At 35.7% G+C, this 19,806-nt stretch overlaps 1 protein-coding gene and 1 long non-coding RNA gene across 3 annotated transcripts; one reads left to right on the plus strand and one right to left on the minus strand.

Annotated features, from left to right (window-relative positions):
• Positions 1–3,779: 3,779 nt before the first annotated feature.
• LOC106351747 lies at positions 3,780–4,814 on the minus strand. Of its 2 annotated transcripts, XR_001271380.3 has the most exons (3): positions 4,460–4,810; positions 4,098–4,268; positions 3,780–4,002 (listed from the first exon to the last, which is right to left on the minus strand). It is a non-coding gene; the product is annotated as an uncharacterized LOC106351747 (long non-coding RNA). The 2 variants fall into 2 exon arrangements; XR_007321401.1 differs by having other exon boundaries at positions 3,780–4,268; positions 4,460–4,814.
• Positions 4,815–6,036: 1,222 nt separating this feature from the next.
• Positions 6,037–9,988, plus strand: LOC106452143 (ALBINO3-like protein 3, mitochondrial). The gene is made up of 14 exons (XM_013894172.3): positions 6,037–6,493; positions 6,556–6,662; positions 6,761–6,888; positions 7,029–7,100; positions 7,198–7,299; positions 7,380–7,436; positions 7,637–7,702; positions 8,037–8,084; positions 8,664–8,843; positions 8,931–8,986; positions 9,069–9,186; positions 9,272–9,358; positions 9,449–9,558; positions 9,631–9,988. The coding sequence occupies exons 1-14, from the start codon at positions 6,231–6,233 to the stop codon at positions 9,797–9,799; spliced, it is 1,563 nt and encodes a 520-aa protein (XP_013749626.2). The 5' UTR covers positions 6,037–6,230; the 3' UTR covers positions 9,800–9,988.
• The last annotated feature ends 9,818 nt before the right edge of the window (positions 9,989–19,806 follow it).

Genomic DNA, 19,806 nt, shown 5'->3' on the forward strand with positions numbered 1-19,806 from the left:
GAGAGTTGTGAGTATATTTATAGGAAAGCAAGCCTCGTTAATTCCACGTAGGCAAAATCGTCGTTAATACCTCGTAAACAAAAACACGGGCCTTTGTGATTCCTCGCAATTTCCTCGTAAAAAAAAACACGGGCCTTTGTAACTGCTCGCTATTTCGTCGTAAACTTACGACGAATTTGCGACGATATGTAATCTTATATATACACCCGAGCGCTCACTCTTTCTTTCCTCTCTACTTCCTCTCTACTTCCTCTCCATTTCGTAGCAATGGTAAGCCTCTCTGATTCCTCTCTAATTTGGTTAGTTTAGGATAGATTAGGTGGTTAGTATAGGGAATTTAGATAGGTTTGCGTATTTTATGTTATTTAGTGTTGATTAGGTGGATAATGTTGGGAAATATATTGTTGATGTTAATTTTAAAATTTTCATTTTTTTCTCAGGTTCGAAAAGGAAGACTTACTGCCCATTACAGAGAGATCTTCGGTGAGCCGGGTAGTCGTTTAGATCCGGCCTCTTCTTCCGCTCCCAGTTCTTCGGGCCAGGAGACTGTCCCCGAGACTCAGTACACTCAGAGAGTCTCTGGGTCTACTTCTTCTAGTGCACCATCGGCTCCTCATGTGCCTCCTCCGATGCCTCCTCCTGTGCCTCCTCCGATGGCACCTCCGATGGCCGCCGATATTCATCCTGATTTGATGGTGCCTCCGAGTGCTCCTTACTTGCAGTACACTGTAGAGGACATTCTCAGTCTGCCAGGCAGAGAAGGTTTACCAGTCATCGACCCAGACCGACCGGACGGAACGTTGTGGTATGTTGCATTAATTTTTTTTAATTCGTTTAAATTTCTTTTATAACATTAAAAAATAATTTATATTTTAAATTTGTATTTTCCAGGTGGGGGGTTGACGGATGTCTTGCATCGGACGTAACCGACACGATCAAGGGTTACTTCTCCATGGCACATCCAAACTGGAGTAAGACGCCTCACTACGTCAGAAAGACGTGGTTCAAAATTTACGCTGTAAGTTTCTATTAATTAATTATATATATTTTAATTTTTTCATGATTTATATATATACTTTCTAAAAAAATAATTGTTAATTTATTTTTTCCAACAGCAAAAATATAATTGGGCCTTGGGGATCACTGAGAGGGTGAGGAAGAAGTTTAACGCGAAAGCGAAAGTTCGCTTGTTGGACACGGTCTCCAACTGGAAGGGTGACTGGATCGTGAAGGGGTATGAGCGTGGCAAACCCGCTGAGCTCACCACGGATGTGTGGGATGGCCTCATCCGTTATTGGCGCCTTCCTGATTCCATTAGAATCGCCCAGGCTTGCTCTAACTCCCGTAACACGGTCGATGAGCACGGGAACGGGCCGATGCTTCACACTACGGGCCAAAAACCCCACGCCGGTGTCCGTTTGGAAATGGTAATTAAATATTTTATTAAATAATTTTTTTAATACATATATTAATTTATTCTAACTTTCTTAACTGTTTTTTAGGCCAAAGAGACGGGACATCTCCCGTCTCTTATGGAACTTTACGAGAGGACCCACAAGAACAAGGCGGGCGTATTTGTAGATGGCAAGTCCGAGCAAATCTACAACGACGTAGTTGCTCGGGTTGAAGACCGCCAGACTCAGCTGACCCAGCAGTCTACCGACGGATTACCCGTCACCTTATCCACACTTGAAGTGGATAAGATTTACGAGGAGGTAAATTTTCAAAAAAATTAATTTTTAATTATTCATTTAATTTAACTTTAAATTTTTACTTACAATATTTATTTTTTGTTTTTAAGGTTGTCCCTAAAAAAAAGGGACGGACGTTGGGTATTGGTTCCGTCAACGATGTTCCGAGAGCGACATCGTCTTATGGTCAGCGACGGGATGATGAAGTCACGGAGCTGCGTAGAGAGTCCGCTCAGCTGCGTAACGAGTTGACCGCGACAAAATCTCGTATGGGTGGAGTCGAGGGCTTCTTGGACGTTATTGCGGCCACAAATCCGGAATGGGAGTCCATGTTGAGGAACATGCGACAACAACATCCCATTCAAGGCGAGTCATCCGACGTACATAACGAGGCGGATGTTACGAGGAGGAGTGATGAATTCTACCGGGCGATGAACGACCCTTAGTTTTTTTTTTGGTTGTTGTATTATATAAATTCAAAACTTATTTATATATAAAATATTTTCATATTGATTTATTTTTATTTTGAATTTTAATTTATTATTAAATTAAATAATTTTAATTATTTTTTAATTATATTTTTAAATTCTGTAAAATAATAAAAACGAAGTAAATTCGTAGCCAATGTACGACCTCTTTACGTGGAAACCTTACGAGGAAATGACGAGAAACATTTAACGAGTATTTTACGAGGAACCATTTACGAGGAAATAACGAGGAAAAGTTTACGACCATTTTACGAGGAAATCATTTCGTGGTTGTTACGTGTATTTTGCGAGGAAACTCTTTCAAGGTATTTACGTGTAGATTACGAGGAACTATTTTCGAGGTATTTACGAGGAATTATAGCGACGTCCTTACGTGGAATATTGACGTGGTCTTTACGACGAATCGCCCTACTTCGTCTTTACGACGAAATATATTCCTCGCTAAGTTACGACGAATTAGCGAGGAAATATGTGTTACGACAGACGTGTAACGAGCAAACGCGTTTCCTCGCTAATTCGTCGTAAAGCCTCTTTTACGACGAAATAACGAGGAAAACCGCCCTCGTTAAGATTATGTTTTCTTGTAGTGAAATGAAAAAAAAAACATGAGTTAGTTTTAGGTTTGACTTTGACTTTTGAATCAATTTTGCAAAAAGCCCTTTATTATATGAACTCATTCTATGAAACTATAGTAATTATTAATTAAAGTAATAAATTCAGATCATACGAATATATAGTTGCTATCATATGTGTTCATATATAAAATAATGTCAATGACCATTATAATATAATTATAACTTTAACCAACTACTGTGATAGCAACCTCTATGTATATATTCTTTTTCACACTATACACAATAACACATAAATTAGAGTTATTTTAGCCATGTCTTCTTTTTTATTGTCAAGGGTTTGTAGTGTTTATGTTAAACTCTTTATTGTGTTTATGTAAAAAATATTAATGTTTACCGTAAAAAAACGTATATGTTGAATCACTTCAGGCTATATTAGCCAATGACAAGGTGAATGTTTGTTTGTTTGTGAAAAACTATATTTTGTTGGAAGTGTATTTTTGTTTTCTAACACACCTCTTCTGTATTTTATGTAATAAATCAGGATTACAAAATACAAGCTTCTATTATAAATGAGATAGTCAGCAAATATGAAGTAGAGCTGACTAATGGTGCAAACTGGATTCGGATCTCGAAATTTGATATTTCACATGCGGGAAAACGGCTAATTCATACATCAACAGAAGGTCGCGGTCCCAATCAGTACATGAACTCCGACCCTGTGCTAAAACATACATGAACACAAAATATTTTGTAATTTCATACGAACTAACAATTTTAGGGAAATACATACATTGATCGTATCTCCGTTAATTAATTGTTAACAATGTCTCATGTGGATTAACGGTGAACTTATGTGGATTAAGAGGGTTATTACGTGGAAATTAAACATGGGATTAACAGAAAAGACGCCGTTTTAGATTAAATTAACTTAGGTTTTGAGAAACAGAAACCACCGTCCTCTTCGTTGAAGTCGTGAAGGCAAAGAGAAGAATCAGAGTTTTAGAGAGACTGAGAGACGGTAGAAAAACAAGATTGAGAGAGCGAATCATAACACAAAAGAAAGCCAACTGCTTTGTTTTGAAAAGCAAGAGTATCATAACATATTATCATAAAATAAGAAATTTTACAAAAGAAAGTCATAACATAAGCCGCTTCCTAATTGAAAATTAGAACAGAGGAAGAACAGAGGAAGTGCCTCCAGCTTCATGCTTCCATCATCAAAACACAAAAGAAAACAACACCGGAAACCTGAAAATTGAACACGAGTCAGACCTGTTCATGCGATAGACCTACTGATCTGATCTTCCTTAAGATCTTTTAAGTATTCATATGGCAGCTTGTACCAAACACGTTAACGATACATATTGACAATCTCAGCTGATCTTATTCCACCAAACAGAGCAGGAGGGTCAGCTTGAAGGATATGAATTTTTCCTCCAACATAGTAAAGTACTCCTTCCATATGTTCAAACTTCCCATCATAGTTTATGATGAAGGAAATATCGTTATCCACACTAAAACAAAAGAAGAAAATGTCAATTTTCATGAATAATAACAACAACAGTTCGTTCACACATTTCATCGGGCAGGTGGTGTGCATTGTACTTTCTTCATATCTATTAAAGAGATTTTCAGAGAATAATAACCTCAAACTCAATTTCAACTTAACTATTACAAAGATTTTCAGAGAATTTCAATTGTTTACCTCATTTTTTCACTCCTCAATCTCCCAACAAACCGATTCCTTCGCCACTACTTGATTCGTTTTGCCACTTCTGATTATCAAACCCTACCCAGCCTTCGACAAAGACGAAGATTTTCACCCGACCATTTTTTTTCTTGTTTCTTCAGTTTCTTTGAAAACGACGTCGTATGACCTTTTTTAAAAATGCAAAGGTGACTCTGCCACGTCTTACTCTCTTAATCCACATAAGCTTACCGCTAATCCACATAAGCCACCGTTAACAATTAATTAACAGAGATACGATCAATGTAAGTATTTCCCTAAAAGTGTTAGTTCGTGTATGAAATTACAAAATATTAAGTGTTTATGTATGTTTTAGTACAGGGTCAGAGTTCATGTACTGATCGAGACCGAGATCCTCTGTTGATGTATGAATCAACTGTTTTCCCTTACCACTGACTATTTCAACTGATACTATTGTTTTTGGTGTTCATGTCCTGTCTAATAATCTCTATCTTGATTTTAAGAATTAGGTGAGATATTTGAACTTGCATACGACACCAAATACTTGGTTGGTAAGTAATTTATCATTGTTAATGTTTTACTTCAGAATCTTTTACTCTTTTTACAATAATCATTGTATTGTTTTCAGTTTTTATAGTTTTAAGTGATCAATGTTGGTGAGCTTAAATCACTTAGTCCATATTCATATTTAATGTATGCGAAGACGAGAAGTTTTCAACTACGTGACACAAGTTATGGTTTTTATTGGTCATGTGAATATATGATTTAATTGGTCAAGTTATAAATAAAAATATCAAATGATTTACCCTTTAAAGTGCAGTGATTTTATCTTAAATTGTTGTATGTAGGGGGATCTCACTCACTTTATTATGCATGGATAAATAACACTGATTCTTGTGAAAATTGTTGTAAACATTGCTTTTTTAATGCATGAATCAAAATATTATTATATATATTTTCTGCTTTTTCTTATTTTTATGCTTCAGCTACTAATATTTGGATGTAAACAATTCTTCTATATATATATATATTAAATGGAATTCACTTAATAGACTTTGTGTAGATATCATTCATAGTTGAAACCTTAAAATTTATCATTGTTTGATTGATTGATACTTTTTTAATTTATTTTAATTAAATTATAAAAAGGTAATTTTAGAACCAATTAAAATTATTTTTCAAATGAACCAAATAAAATCAAACATAATTATTTATAAAAACTACCCGTAGAAATCCCAAAATTTTTAACAAAAAATAATTATCATTAAAAATCTATAATGCTATAAATTATTTTCATTAATAAAGAATAAAAATGATGTTAATCTGAAGAAAAATGATTTTTTTTGTTACATTAGAAATTTCATATTTTTATACTTAACATTTTAGTTTCAAATAAAATTAACATTTAATTTTGAATAATAAAAATATATTTAGTTTCATGAAAATATAATATATTATGTTTTTATAAAATATTTATACCTACAAAATTGCGGGCCACTACCTAGTACAAAATTAAAAATGAGTAGGTTTTAATAACACTCGTACATTTTGTAATTTTCTCATATATCCATGAAAATGCGTACTACCGATTCTGATTACCCAGTCTAGTTAGTCTACATAATTGATTTGAGGAAAAGAAAAACAATTTCACAAAATCTTATAATCCTCTACCTTTGTTCACTAATTTCAGCAGCAGCAGTCACAGCACACCTGAAATAGGCGTAAACGGACCAAACTTTGTGATACCAATCACATCCCGTCACTGGAAATGGCATATCGTAGGGTTTTACTCTCTCACCTCAGCCGTTCACGCCACTCTTGTTCCTCTTCTCTCTCTCCTCACCATGTCTCCGCACCGTCGATCGCGCTTGGTCTTTTCCAATCGCGGCTGTTTTCCAGCCCAACGGACCTGGGCAGCGGATTAGATTTGGGGCAGGAAATGATCGGAGCAACTGCGGCTAGCCATGATTTATTGACCCGACATGTGATCTCGTTGCTTGATTCATACCACGACCTCACTGGATTGCCCTGGTAAGACATAGCTTTTCTTGAAAGATCGTTTCTAGTTAATTTCACTCAGATGGAATTGCCAGGTGGGTCGTGATTGCTACGTCTACGGTGGCTTTCAGAACGGCTTTGCTTCCTATCCTCATTTTGCAGCGGAAGCAAACAAAAGCCATTTCACACTTCTTACCCAAGTGTGAGCATTTATAGAGCATTGGTGTGTGTGTGTGTGTGTGTTCACTTCGTATTTTTTTTTTGATTAGTTGCTAACAGTGTTTGATACTTGTTTTCTAGTACCGCCTTTTTGGCCTCCAAAGGGTTCAGGAAGGAGTGTTGTAGAACAGTTGATGCTCTTTCGGACTGAAAGAAAAGCCCTCGTCTGCCCTTCCTTCTTTTGGATTCCTGCTTATTTCTCCATCCAGGTGATGATGCCTTTATCTCTTAATGTGGATGTAAAAGTACTATAAGTGCTTCTTTTAGTTATTACTGCATAACATGAAATATACTTCTTTTGAGTGGAAATAAGTTATAGTCTTACTATTCCTCCTTCTTGTTCCTGCAGATCTCATGTTTTTTCTTGTGGATAACTAGCATTAGAAGAATGTCACTTGATCATCATCCTGGCTTTGATACGGTATTGTTTACTCTAGGACTATTGTTTTCCTGGCTTTCTATCGTCATTTGGTGAGCGCTTTATTATGCCGTTGAGTCTTTTGTTTCATTGCTTGCAGGGTGGGGCTTTATGGTTCCAGAATTTGACTGAAATTCCAAACGGTCTTTATGGTCCACTTTTCCCCTTTTTGATTGCTGGTTTGCATTACACCAACACTCAGGTATTTACTCTTTTGTTTCTTTTATTCAATCATCTGGATCCTAGCTTGTTTGAAATATATATATATACATTTTCTTGCAGACCGCTTTTTCAGCTTCTTCAGTTCACAAAGTTGATAAATTTGTGCAATTAGCAAAAGTGAGTCCTCGTCCTCTGTAATGCAATTTAATAATAGGAATGCTGTATATGAACATATACATTTTGTTGAACTTTTTGGTCTGACAAGTAACCATCCTGGCACCAAGTTAAATACCCAATTGCTCCCGATAAAGGAAGATCAAATGTTTCGTTAGGCATGCTACCTGACAATTGATTGGTGTTTCTGTTTTCTTCTGCAGACTTACAAGATATTTTTGAACTTTTTGACATTTGCTCTTTATTTCCTTGCATTCCAAATGCCCCAGGTATATTAATCTTTCTGACATTTGCTCTTTATTCCTGTTTTCGGTTCGTTAGTGTATTTTGATACGGTTTCACCTTAATATCTTCAACTGAGTTCTCTTAAAATTCAAAACTCCCATTCACTTAGACTTATCACTTTTGTAAAACTCTTAAAAATTAGTTGTTCGAACTATACTTGTCATGTGTAGTTTCCATTTTTAACGTAGCGTCTGGGTCAGTTTTGTTTAATAGCTACTCCTCCAGTTCTTACAACTCTCTGGAACCCTTTTCAGTCCATTCTTTCGAACGGTTCAAAATTTGTATTTCTTCTTATTTTGTTTCACAATTACTTCTCAGGGAAGTCTGCTTTACTGGTCTACCAATTTATCATTCAGCATAGCTCAGGTTTGTTCTAATGATTCCATTCTAAGATCTACTAAATCAGTTTGACTTTTTGATGGTATCTATCGAGAAATTGAGTTTTGATCAATCGGGACAGTATTTCTTTGGACTAAAATAGATTGGAAAAAAAAGCGAAGGGCTCACTACTTTCTGTCTCGAATTAGATTAATAATTTCGTGAAAATTGAGCAGAACAAGAATTACTGAGGATGTTCTTAGTTTTGAATTCATGTAAACTAAAAACAGAAAGAAAAGATAGGGAGGAATGACGTGGCATTTTACTTAAGGATCTAAAGGTTATATCTTATGTTGGTGGCCCTAATCTACTGCCATAGTATAAGTTATCAGTACAAAGTTTAGTAAACTCTGTCTAGGGGAACTTGTCTTAAGCTAGTTTAGGGTAGACAAAAAGTAACCTAGGAAGAACTCCTCAGCCTTAAATCCATCTCTTATGAGCAATACTATCTGATTTTCTTTCTTTGTTTATAATGGTTCCAGTCTCTGTTGGCAACACCTCTACTTTCCCATTTATAGTATTTTAGTTACCCCTTTGGATCTATCATTTAGTGTATTGGGTTTGCAGCAATCAATCATCAAACATCCTGTTGTAAGTGCTAAGTTGGGTCTACAAGGAGATGACACTGTGCAGAAAGAGGCCGGAAACCCTATATTGACAAATATAGAAGAAGCGAAACTCACTGATCCATCCTCGAAAGGACACATGATCTCGGGGCATGATTTAACCCCTAAGGAGCTGGTTGCTGTAAGTCAATGTCGTGGAGTGAGATATTCTAATAATAATTTAGCCTTCCACATCTTTGTTTCTATTGTTAACATGTTTTTACAACAGCTTTCTGCCAAATACTTATCTGGAGGGCAAAAGGAAAATTCAATTCCTCTATTAAGGTAAGTATGCCCAGCTATGATTTCTTGTGAGGCTTAGTTGTGGTTTTCGATGTGGCTCTTCTTGTGTGTTTCTTTTTTTCAGATTGGCATTAGAAAAAGATCCTGAATATCTTCAAGCTATGGTTATTCTTGGTCAGGCTTTATATCAGAAAGAACAGTTTGCTGAAGCTGCAAAATACTTAGAGCGGGCTGCTTCAAAGGTGTGATATTGATGCTCTTTGATCTCATTCTTACATACATTTTACATGAAAATGTATTAATCTGAGGTAATTCTGTTGTTCTCAGCTTATTGATGTCTGTCCAACAGAAGTTGAAGAAGTCGATCTTTTGATTGTTGCATCACAATGGGCAGGTGTCTCCAATATACGCCAGGTATACATCATTCACTAGCCGCTTGCTTTTCATCTATCGTTGTATATATACGTTGATGTGAAGAAACTCATATAACATTCATGGCTTCAGGGGAAGACATCAGAGGGAATTACACACCTTGAAAGAGTAGCGAACATGGAAGAGCCTGATGATCCCAAGAGCAAAGCTCATTACTTAGACGCATTGGTGCTCTACTCAAGGTAAAGAAAAAAGAAAAGAAAACCTATTCTTCGAGACAGAACTCTCTGTTTATTAGCTTTGTGTGTACGCAGTGCTATTTTCAACGAAGGAAGGAGAGAGGAAGCAGCAAAGTACTTGAGAAGAGTGGTGGCTTATGATCCATCGTTCCAAGAATTATTGAAAGAATGCGAGGAAGAGGATGATAGCATTCCCAGTGCCGATTCCACGTCTACATCTAACTCTACACACAAACCTTCATAACTTTCTCTCTTTTTTTATTTTGTTTCTTGCTGATCTTCTGACTGGATTCACCAATTTTGAAATTGATTTTTTCGTGTTTACTTGTCGTTTTCGCTTTTCGGATATGGGAAGCTTGTTTCCTTTTATTCTGTTAAAATAAGTTTGTACACGAATAATGTGTTATTAGAAGCAAAATAGCTAACTTTTATATATTCTCAACGTGTATAAAATAGAAATTAGGCGTGTCTGGCAGGCCGGCTCAAAGCATATCTCGACCATGTGACCAATCAATGTTTTTGTAGAATTTGTTTTTTAACGAAATTTGATCATCATCAAGGACTATTGATAAAGAATGCCAGTCTAGAAAAAAAATGGGGTTACGTATATCTATAGGAAGAAATGAGAATTTTTTAAGAACAACTCTATGCTTTCTCAAAAACCTCAAACCATCTTCTTAGAAGTCCTTCAAATCTGTAATTTGCCTTGTAACCCAAAAAAGAGATCCTATTCATGACGACATTATTAACCATACTGATCATCTGTTCTGTTCCATTCTGCCCTTGCTGATGCCTTCTGAGATTTCTTTTATGCCAAACATGGTAAACCACCACTTGAAAAAATAAGCGCATGAGAATCTGATCCATTTGAGTAAATCTCTTTCACGAACAAAACTTAGCATATCTGACCAATCCGGGTTGATTCTCCTTCCTATGAGCTTGTCTGCAACTCTGTCCTAGATAGTGCACGAAAAGGGACGCGAAAAACATTTGATCACAAGTCTCATCCCTTTCACCACACATGACGCATCCTTGCGTAATCCTCCATTGCCTCATTCGACAGCCAGTAGAGAGCTTGTTCTGAATTGCAAGCCAAATAATAAAAGTAAATCTAGGAATGCCTTGGTTAAACCACACACAACTACTTTGGTTCACTTCTGCTTTTTACAACGTATTTGTTCCCATGTTCTTGTAGCAGAGAAGTAATCCTTATAAACCTCAGTATCATGCCTCCAAAAGAATTTATCATCTCCCAACCGCTGATCAGGGACATGTTTTGCTTGAATTTTGGCGTGAAGCTCTTGGAAATGACGGCTCCTCTTCCCCCCTTACACTCCACTGGTTCTGTAGAACAGCAACACACACCCTTGCACTTCGAATAATCCCAAGATAACGTGTGCCAATTGCACCTGTTACATCAATTCATAGATTTGTCAAAAAATGATCTAAATTTAATTTTAAATGTAAAAATATATTTTAAATTCAATCAAATGAAAAGTAATTAAAAAGAAAGTAGTAGTAAAACCATTTCCTTATAAACAAAAAAACATATAATTACTTTTACAACTATAACAAGGGCCCCCTTATAACAATGCAGAGACTTCTTATCTTATTGAAGTTTTTATGTATTTAATTTTAAAAATAAATTATAAAATTTATAAAAATATTTTGATGAAAAATAAATTGAAATCATGTAATTATAAAAAAAATTAAATGATGTAAATTTCGATTGCTAAAATTGAATTGTTTTCAACACATATGACTAAATATAGATTGTAAGTCATGCTTGTCCTTGGTTTAGGGTTTGATAATAGATGTTGTAGTATTGTTTATATCTCTAGGGTTAGATTTTAGAATCTTAAAAAAATTTAAAAATTAAATTTGACATATATCTGTTTAGTTTTATATATATTGAAAACCTTATAAGTTGATCTTTCGTTTAATAAAGTGTTTGTTGATGTTTAGATAGTTATTTGATTTTAGAGTCTATAAGATTTCTTCGGAAATCTTCTTACATATAATGCATTTGAAGATTCGTGGGAAGTCTTCTGATAGAAATAATAAATTTAGGGTTTCTTAGTGCATTTTATGTTAGAAGACTTCCCAGGAAATCTTTCGAACCGAAAATATTTAATCTAATTAGAAATTTAGTCTCATTATAAAATATACGTTTATATTCTCTCATTTTATCTCAAATGGCTGCAACAAAAATGTAATGTTTCTAACTCTAAAACTCTCCAACCTCTCTCTAATCTCTTTGAACTTGAAGACACCACACTTTATATCAATTTATCATCTTTTTGTCTCATGTCTTTTGCACTACTTTATCTTGTTTTTGCAGATTTTTTTTATTTCATCGTTTTCATTTTCCAATCATTTAAAGTAGATCTATAAATTTTAGATATGTATTTTTTGTGTGTTTTATATGTTATATTCGAAAAAGCTATAGATTCAACCCAGTAAAAAAATTATTTATTATTTAAGCATGAAAAGATTATGTTGAAGTTTTTTTTCTGTTTCGAAACCATTTTTAACGTTTTTGGATATACAAGTTTTTTAGATCTGAGGACAGTCTTTATCGTACCTAGCCTGATGGTAGGTTTTAGTCAAAATTCAGAGTACTTCATTAGAACTCTTTTGGAGAAGTCTACTATGCAAACTATCAAAATTGGTAGATTTTATTTTTCGCCAATTCTTTTTGGGTTTTTGTGTGCTAATCTAAAAGAGTTATAGATTCAACTCAATGTGATTATTTTCTTATTATTTTAGCTTTAAATGTATTTTTTCATGATATATCTCTCTTTCTAAAAACTAAGATATATATTGTTAAATTTTTGATATATTCATTTCTTGTGTGTTAAAACAAAATATAAATATAAATTTAAAATCGTTGTAATAATACTTTTTTGCTATTATTGTAGCTGTAAAGGTTCTAGTTTCAAATAATATACAATATATTTTTTATTGTATGTTAGATTCAAATAAAAATATATATTAAACTATTGTAATTTTTTTCTTCTTTTTTAAGATTAAAGTTTTTATTTTTATTTTTAAATTTTCTCTAGTTGAAATCATTCATTTTTAGATATGTAGGTTTCTTAAGTTAAGACTATATATCAAAATTCATAGCATACTTCTGAGGAGAATTCTCGAGCAAACTTTCCAAGTAGACTTCTCGGTAGACTTCATGCAAATTAAACCGAAATAAAAATTTAAACAGAAAACTTAAATTTTAAATGAAATTTGACCATGAATTAGAAGACTTCGAGAAAAGTCTTTTATTTCGCTGTCAAATTTGACCGTAAAATTTAGTTATCTCTTAGGGTCAAGAGCCTCTTGTTTTGATAGTTTATATAATATTATAAATAATATATTCACTTTGTCTCCAATCTATTAAAAACAATTCTTTATCTTATGTTTTATTCATTCATTCAAGTTCTTGTAATCATAAGCTATTGTTTTCATTGTAAATCTTTTGTTAAGCTTTACAAAAGTTCAACATAACAAAGTTCAAATTGACCTTTTGTACAAAGCTATTTTGGTAGTGCACTAACACTAGCCTTTCGGATACTTAATGAATGGATTTTTCTTTGTTCATTACACAATTCATAGATAAGTTCCAGAGATAACACAATAATGTAATTTCCAAAGCATAACAAACATAAAAAATATGTTAATCACTAGATATAGATAGATCGAAGACTTTGGTTATGGGTAGGAGAACTCCACAAACTTTGGGTTCATGTTCAGGCTATAATCTTCTCAAGCCATTTCAACAAGTTTGGCATGTGTACCATCACTCAAAAAGAACATTCTTGCTCCTTTAATATTATCAACCAAAAATCTCAATAATTATCTTTCAGCAACCTTTCTCCGTAGACAACATGTTGCTGAAGAATCATCTGTTGAAAAAAAATTCACATAGAAAACATAGTAAATTGCAAAACTAACATACAACATATTACTTGCTGTTATAAATCAATTGGTGGATGTCTATAAACGGCACGGTCCATAACTGGCCCATACATTTAGAGAGAGAGACGGCCCAACCCTAGAGAGAGAGAGAGAGGCGGCCGCGAGACTTGGAGAAGAGAGAGAGGCGGCTACAACTTGCCTATTTCCTAATTTGTTTATGTTTATGATTTGTAATCTTTCCTATTATTGTATTTCTATTTATCTCTCTTGTAACCCTTATATAAAGGGAACACTTATTCATTAATAATATACAAAAACTTACAGTTTTAAATCCTTAAGTTTACAACACTTGCGACAATTTGAGATTTCATGTGACAGTAAGAAGAATTCTATTGAATTCTACTCTAAGAAAACTTCTCTGGAAGTCTTCTCCGGAAGTTTTCTCTATTTATTTATGGCTACGAAGAAAATTTAATATACTTCTAGAGAAGTTTTCTATGAAAACAAATACAAAATAGTCAACTGCAAAACTAAGATATGCATCGACTAGAAGTCTTCTAGTCAAACAGATCTGAAGAAAAAATAGAATATCAAACCTAGAACCCGTGAGATATCTTGCTCAACTTCTCCAAGGACACGCAACTTCACCATGAAAGATACCCACTCATTATTTACCAAGAATCGTGAACTTGAGTGACTAATCGAAATGTTGGGTTTTTGGGATGAAGTTAGTGAGAAAGTGAAAGAGTGGTTTGTGTGAAAAAGAAATGAGATAGGAGAGGTATATCTTAATGTTTTAGTGCATTTAGAGCTTCAAATGAGTTGTTCATGATGATTGGTGTAATGATGACAATGACAATTTTGTAAACAAAAGATGAAAATAAGGATAATTGAGTAAAACATTCATTTTAGAAAAAGAAAAAAAAATAATGACATTTTTGTGATTAGCTTAAACTTCCTGAATGAATGGGGCAAAGATTAAAAAAATAGAAGTTATTTTCGTGTTTAACCAATTGGTTTAGGTCATTTTACCAAGAAGTCCTCTCTTTTCGTAGAAATAAAAATTTAAAGATTTTTATTTATAAAAATCAATACTCTAAGATCTTTAAAATTTGCTAAAAGGAGTGGACTTTGTGCAAATGTACATTTGCATACGACAAAACCGTCACTGATGTTTGGGTTTGGGTAAGACTTCTAGGCCGAATAAATTTCATAACTCTACTTAAAATATGTAGTTTTCCATTCGAAATTCTTAAGTTGTTAATAATATTTCGAGTTTAAGTAATTTTACTTCCATGAAAAAGTTGAACATGATTTTGGATATTCAAGATATCTATAGGTTTTAAATACTCATTTAGATATTTATTCAGATTATCTGTGTTTAAGATTGATTTGGGATTGAGCTGAGTTTAGATAACACCAAATATCCGAACTAGCATCCTAAAAATTCTTTTAAATATTTTTTGAGCAGATACAAATTTTGGTTTCTCTGTTCGATTCGGATCTTGGGTTCTATTACATTGGCCATTCCTAATATAAATGAAACAAACTCTGTATTTTTCACTGTAGAACTAATTACATGTAAACATTTTTTATTAAAGTATTTACTTGTACATGCACTTTGTGTTTGCTAGATACTTTTCTAGATAAAGGTTATTTAACCCTATTTTCACAGCCATAGTACCCAAACCAAGCTTCTTCATCATATCAATGAGAACGTAGTCAATACCCAAACGCCTCACAGTAAGGGTGTCAATGAACCTGGTGGATAAGATCTTAATTGTCACCTACACATTGTAAAATAACGTGTTATAATCATCCCAGCTCTCTGAAATGTCCATGCCAGTACACGTGTCTTTGCCGACGTCATCCTTCAATTCTCCTGACAAGCACGTTGCATCCTTATCATGTCTTTCTCCTTCTTTTGCCAAGGTACAGCGTTAGAAACCTGAACAGCATGTGGGTCTTAGTCTGCAGGTGGGGCGGAGCTAGATGCTCCAGTAGCTTCCATGCATGTTGTCTTTGACTTGTTACCTGCCATCTGCAATCAATACACAAGAAAAAACAGGAAAAATCAGCAAAATCCGTCACAGCAAATAGGGTGTCGACCGACAGTCGTGAGGGTGTCAATCGACAACAGTCGCGAACATGCAATCTCTAAATCTGCAATCGATTCCACCACATCAGATAACTTAACCAATTGCTCTAAACCGTGCAAGAACAAGCCTAAAACCAAGTTTCTCCAAGTTTACTCATCAACCCTAAACTTCCAAAATCAATATATTTCAGGAACATACTTTGTAGATTCGTTAAATTAGCGAACTAGACAGATAGAGCAAGGAAACTGAGTGGGTAATTTTAACACCCCCTAACCGTCCTAGGCCGGACAAACCCAGAAAGGTCCAGAATCGCCAGACTTTGACGAGCATCGCAGGCAATCCAGCCAACTTTGAAGAACGAATCCAAGGCTTCGACCAGTCTGCCGTGATCTCTCGACCGCGGCCTAAAGCTTGCCAATCCATTCCATGGATGAGAGTTTTATTAGTCCGGACAAGACTAGTGTGAACACTCACGGGGATTTAAATTTGAGACATACATTTTATTAATATCACAAATGTCGGGAACTCGACGATATCCGAAAACTAAAGTCAAAAAGATATCCATAAATACAACAACAAAACAACTGAAAACAACAGTCTTCTTATTATTTGCTGATATCACTCAAATTATCTTTATGAGTGACTTTTACTCTCTCAAATAAAATGTTCAGTTGTAGTACTTAGGGATCGAATCCACATGGAGCGTGGGCACACAATAAAATGAATGCAGTCAATGATTAAGCTAAGCAAACATATTATAAAACAATAAATGATTGATTAGGTTGCCGTAAGCAATATGAGAAAATAGCTAGATCTATGGTTTCAGGCAATCAGGATTATAGATATATAAATCCTAAGGGTATGTGAATGACAACCCTAGAACTCGATGTCTAATGCAAATATATCCAGCTTTCGCGTGCGAGTCTTACCCTGACTAAGTCCAGTATCTCAGCTTTCGCTTGTTGACATGGATCGAGCGTCGAACGACACTATTGAGTTAGCGTCAATCGATACTACCTTAGGCAAGCTTTATCTAACAGATCGATTAGGTTCACTAGTCCTACTAAATCAGCAGTCTGTAGATCAAGAGAATCTATTCTGGTGCAAAACCTATTGTCTTAGTTGTTCACAATCCTAAGTTCAGGATTCTAGTTAGCTACTTTATAACACCAGCATTAATAGCAATTCTACTCAAGGATATTTATGAATTCACCCTAGAAGTTCTATAGTTTTGGCTAATCCATCAAAACCCTAATTATGCCTAAACCTATCAGGTGATCTACTCAAACATGATAGTTGTCACAAAAAATCATAGAATGAAATAGATTAATATAATAAATAATAAAAACCAATGAAGTTCCAAGAGGATTCTAAAGAATTTCCTCTCTTCTCTCTTAACATAAAACTAATGGCTTAGAAAACACATAAATAAGGTTTTAGGACGGCCAGGAGATTCTGGTAATTTGTTGTGGCTTCTACACCTAAGTTAGTCTTCAAATATACCCGGCCCGTGTTTTGGCATCACTTTCAATCCACACCAAGGGTATGTTGTCGATCGACCTTCCTTCATCTCCTCGACAACTTCCTTTCGCGAGGCAGAAGTACCACACTTGAGTAAAACATGCATAACTTCTGCTATAGGATACTGGTTGACCTCGAACCGGTGGCGTTAGAAAGATAACTCAATATCACGGTGGTAAAATCTCCATCCATGGGTAAATTTTTGACGCATATGCTTTATAATCACCAAAGTTCTCCAGAACGTACCTAAACCTAAAAATACTGTAAAACAAACTCTAAACCCATATACTAGACTCAATAGAGGACATATACTATGGTATAAATGTGGTAAAATACTTGGTATATCAACTCCCCCATACTTACCCTTTTGCTTATCCTCAAGTAAAACAAAAATAAATCTGTGAAAAAAGTTTGAAAATAACAGAGACTCACACAATTTTAAATTTAATACTTTCCCCTCTCCAATTTTGCAAGCCACATAAAATTAGCACTATTAGGGATTTTTATGTAGGGTCTTATTGAGTACTACGAAAAAATAGAAGAGAAAGAACAAGTATAAGAAATCGAGACTAAAAGAAGTTTTATTGATGATTTGAGCAAGAACTACAATTTTTGGTGTATAAACCTAAGTTCTAGCTGTCTAATTCAATACCACCCCCTTAGTCTCTAAATGTCGATCCCTTGTTCTAGGGTATAGGCTCCCCTTATATAGTCGTGGAGATGTCGGTTAGATAAGTTAAAATCTTCTATAATTGGAAATATGGAAGAATTCCCCTAAATAGAAAACTTCCATTTTACCCGGAGGTGGAGACGGAAGCAGGGGTAGGAACCATGGTCTTCTATTAGTAGGAACCTGGAGGCCGGTGTTTTGCCCGAGGCTTGGAGAATAATCCTACATGAATATTTTTCCCCAACAGTTTTCCCCTTATCTCTCGATTTCATCATCGAATTCGGGGGATAACATGTGCACTTAAGTCAACCGGAGTTGCGCCAACTCAGCATGTTTCCCTTGGGCAAGACATCGCTCCAGTAATTCCTTTCTCCAGGTTCTGTTTTAGGCATGGACCGTGTTGGAACCCTGGAGAGAAACTGCCTTCCCGTGGATAGACCGGGGCCTATGGTAGGTGCTGGGCCTATTTGAAGATGACTTCGCAGGACTCGGATCCCTGTTTTTTGTATTTGGCGGATAGCAGGATCACCATGAAAAATTCGTAAACTGGAGCCTTGGGCTCTCCTTGATGACGAGACTCGATCATGGTCTGATTGCGAGTCACTCTGTCTTGAAATAGGTGGTTTTGATCGGAGTGAGAGGAAGATACTTTGCTTTGGTGAGAGTACGACACCTGTCGCATTCAAGAGCTAGATCCTTGGACCTTATGCAGGACCCCGGAGGACGAGACAAAGCCTTAATAAATTCTTGTGTCTTGCGATCCCTGCATCTGACATAGGAAAGATATCAATGAATTTTGCCTCAGAATTCGTTTCCTGTGTGATGATTTCCCCGAGGTGCGTGAAACCCACTTAAGGCTTTTCATTTTCTTCTTCATCTCACATCTCTCTGAATCTTCTTGTTTCCTCTTTTCTCTCCTCGAAGATCTTTGGCGATTTGCTACTTTGAAGACCCTCTCTGTACTCTCTCGCTGTTTAAGCAAGTAGCTGCTATATCTCTCTTCCTTTTCTTAGATTTTCTTAGATTTTTCTTTCTCTTGAACCCCGTCCCCAACTTCCGACTCCTAGGATGGGTGATAGATCTGATCGTCGTTTAGAATCGTCTTTCATAGGCAGTAGGGTTAGGTCAAGGAACCAAATTAAAAACGAACCCCCTAGATCGGCAGATTCTTCCGATCTCTCTCTTGATCTGATGGTAGAGGTAGAGAGTCCTAGATCTGCCACAGTCGCCGAGGCGGAGGGCTCACCGTCGACCATCGAAGTGGGAAGATTTCAGCCGGTGGGACCCGTTTTGAAGATATGAGTAGAAGAAGTTGATAAGTGGAAAGATAAGTATGGTCTCTCCGATGAGGTTGTCATCCGAGTTCCTGGCCCTTTTGATAGGGTTTCGGACTTCGGAGTCGACGAAGTTCCGGTTTATGAAGGTTTTTTCGAATCGGGTTTTAGAGACTGCGTCCCTTCACTGGTTGCTAAGGTATCAGAGTTTCTTGTTATCTCGCCGGGCCAGCTCAATCCTTTTTCATGGAGGACTCTAATAGCGATTCAGAATCTCGGTGATCTTGAGGGTTTAATTCTAGGAGTGGAAGAGATTTTGTATTCCTACTTCGTTTGCCCAATGCATGTCGGAGAGAGCAGACTTTACCTTCATTCTCGCCACCGTACTCCTCCTTTCCAGGAGATTCCAAAGAAAGACCGGAAGCGTCATCCAGATTTTGAAAGCGGCTGGACTGAGAAGTTTGCTTTTATGACTCTTCCTGGTTTTTCTTCAGTGTGACACTTAGCTGGTCTTAGGGGTTACATTATTTTGAGTCTTCTGATGTGTTTCTAAGTGTATTATTCTCTATGTTTTTGCAGACGTGTCGTGCCTGACTTCATTGGTGGGGAGGAACACGATAGAGAGAGTTTTGAAGCTTCCTATCAAGCGTCGTCATATCCCTTTCCTAGTGAGCAAAGAAGTTCTGGAACGCTGCAGCATCTGGGGTAAGCATCTCCTTTATCCCTCTTCTCGTGAGCTGATCTTTTTTTGACTAAGCTCCAATGTGCTGTT

The sequence above is a fragment of the Brassica napus genome, chromosome C3 (assembly GCF_020379485.1).
Source record: "Brassica napus cultivar Da-Ae chromosome C3, Da-Ae, whole genome shotgun sequence".
Lineage (NCBI taxonomy): Eukaryota > Viridiplantae > Streptophyta > Magnoliopsida > Brassicales > Brassicaceae > Brassica > Brassica napus.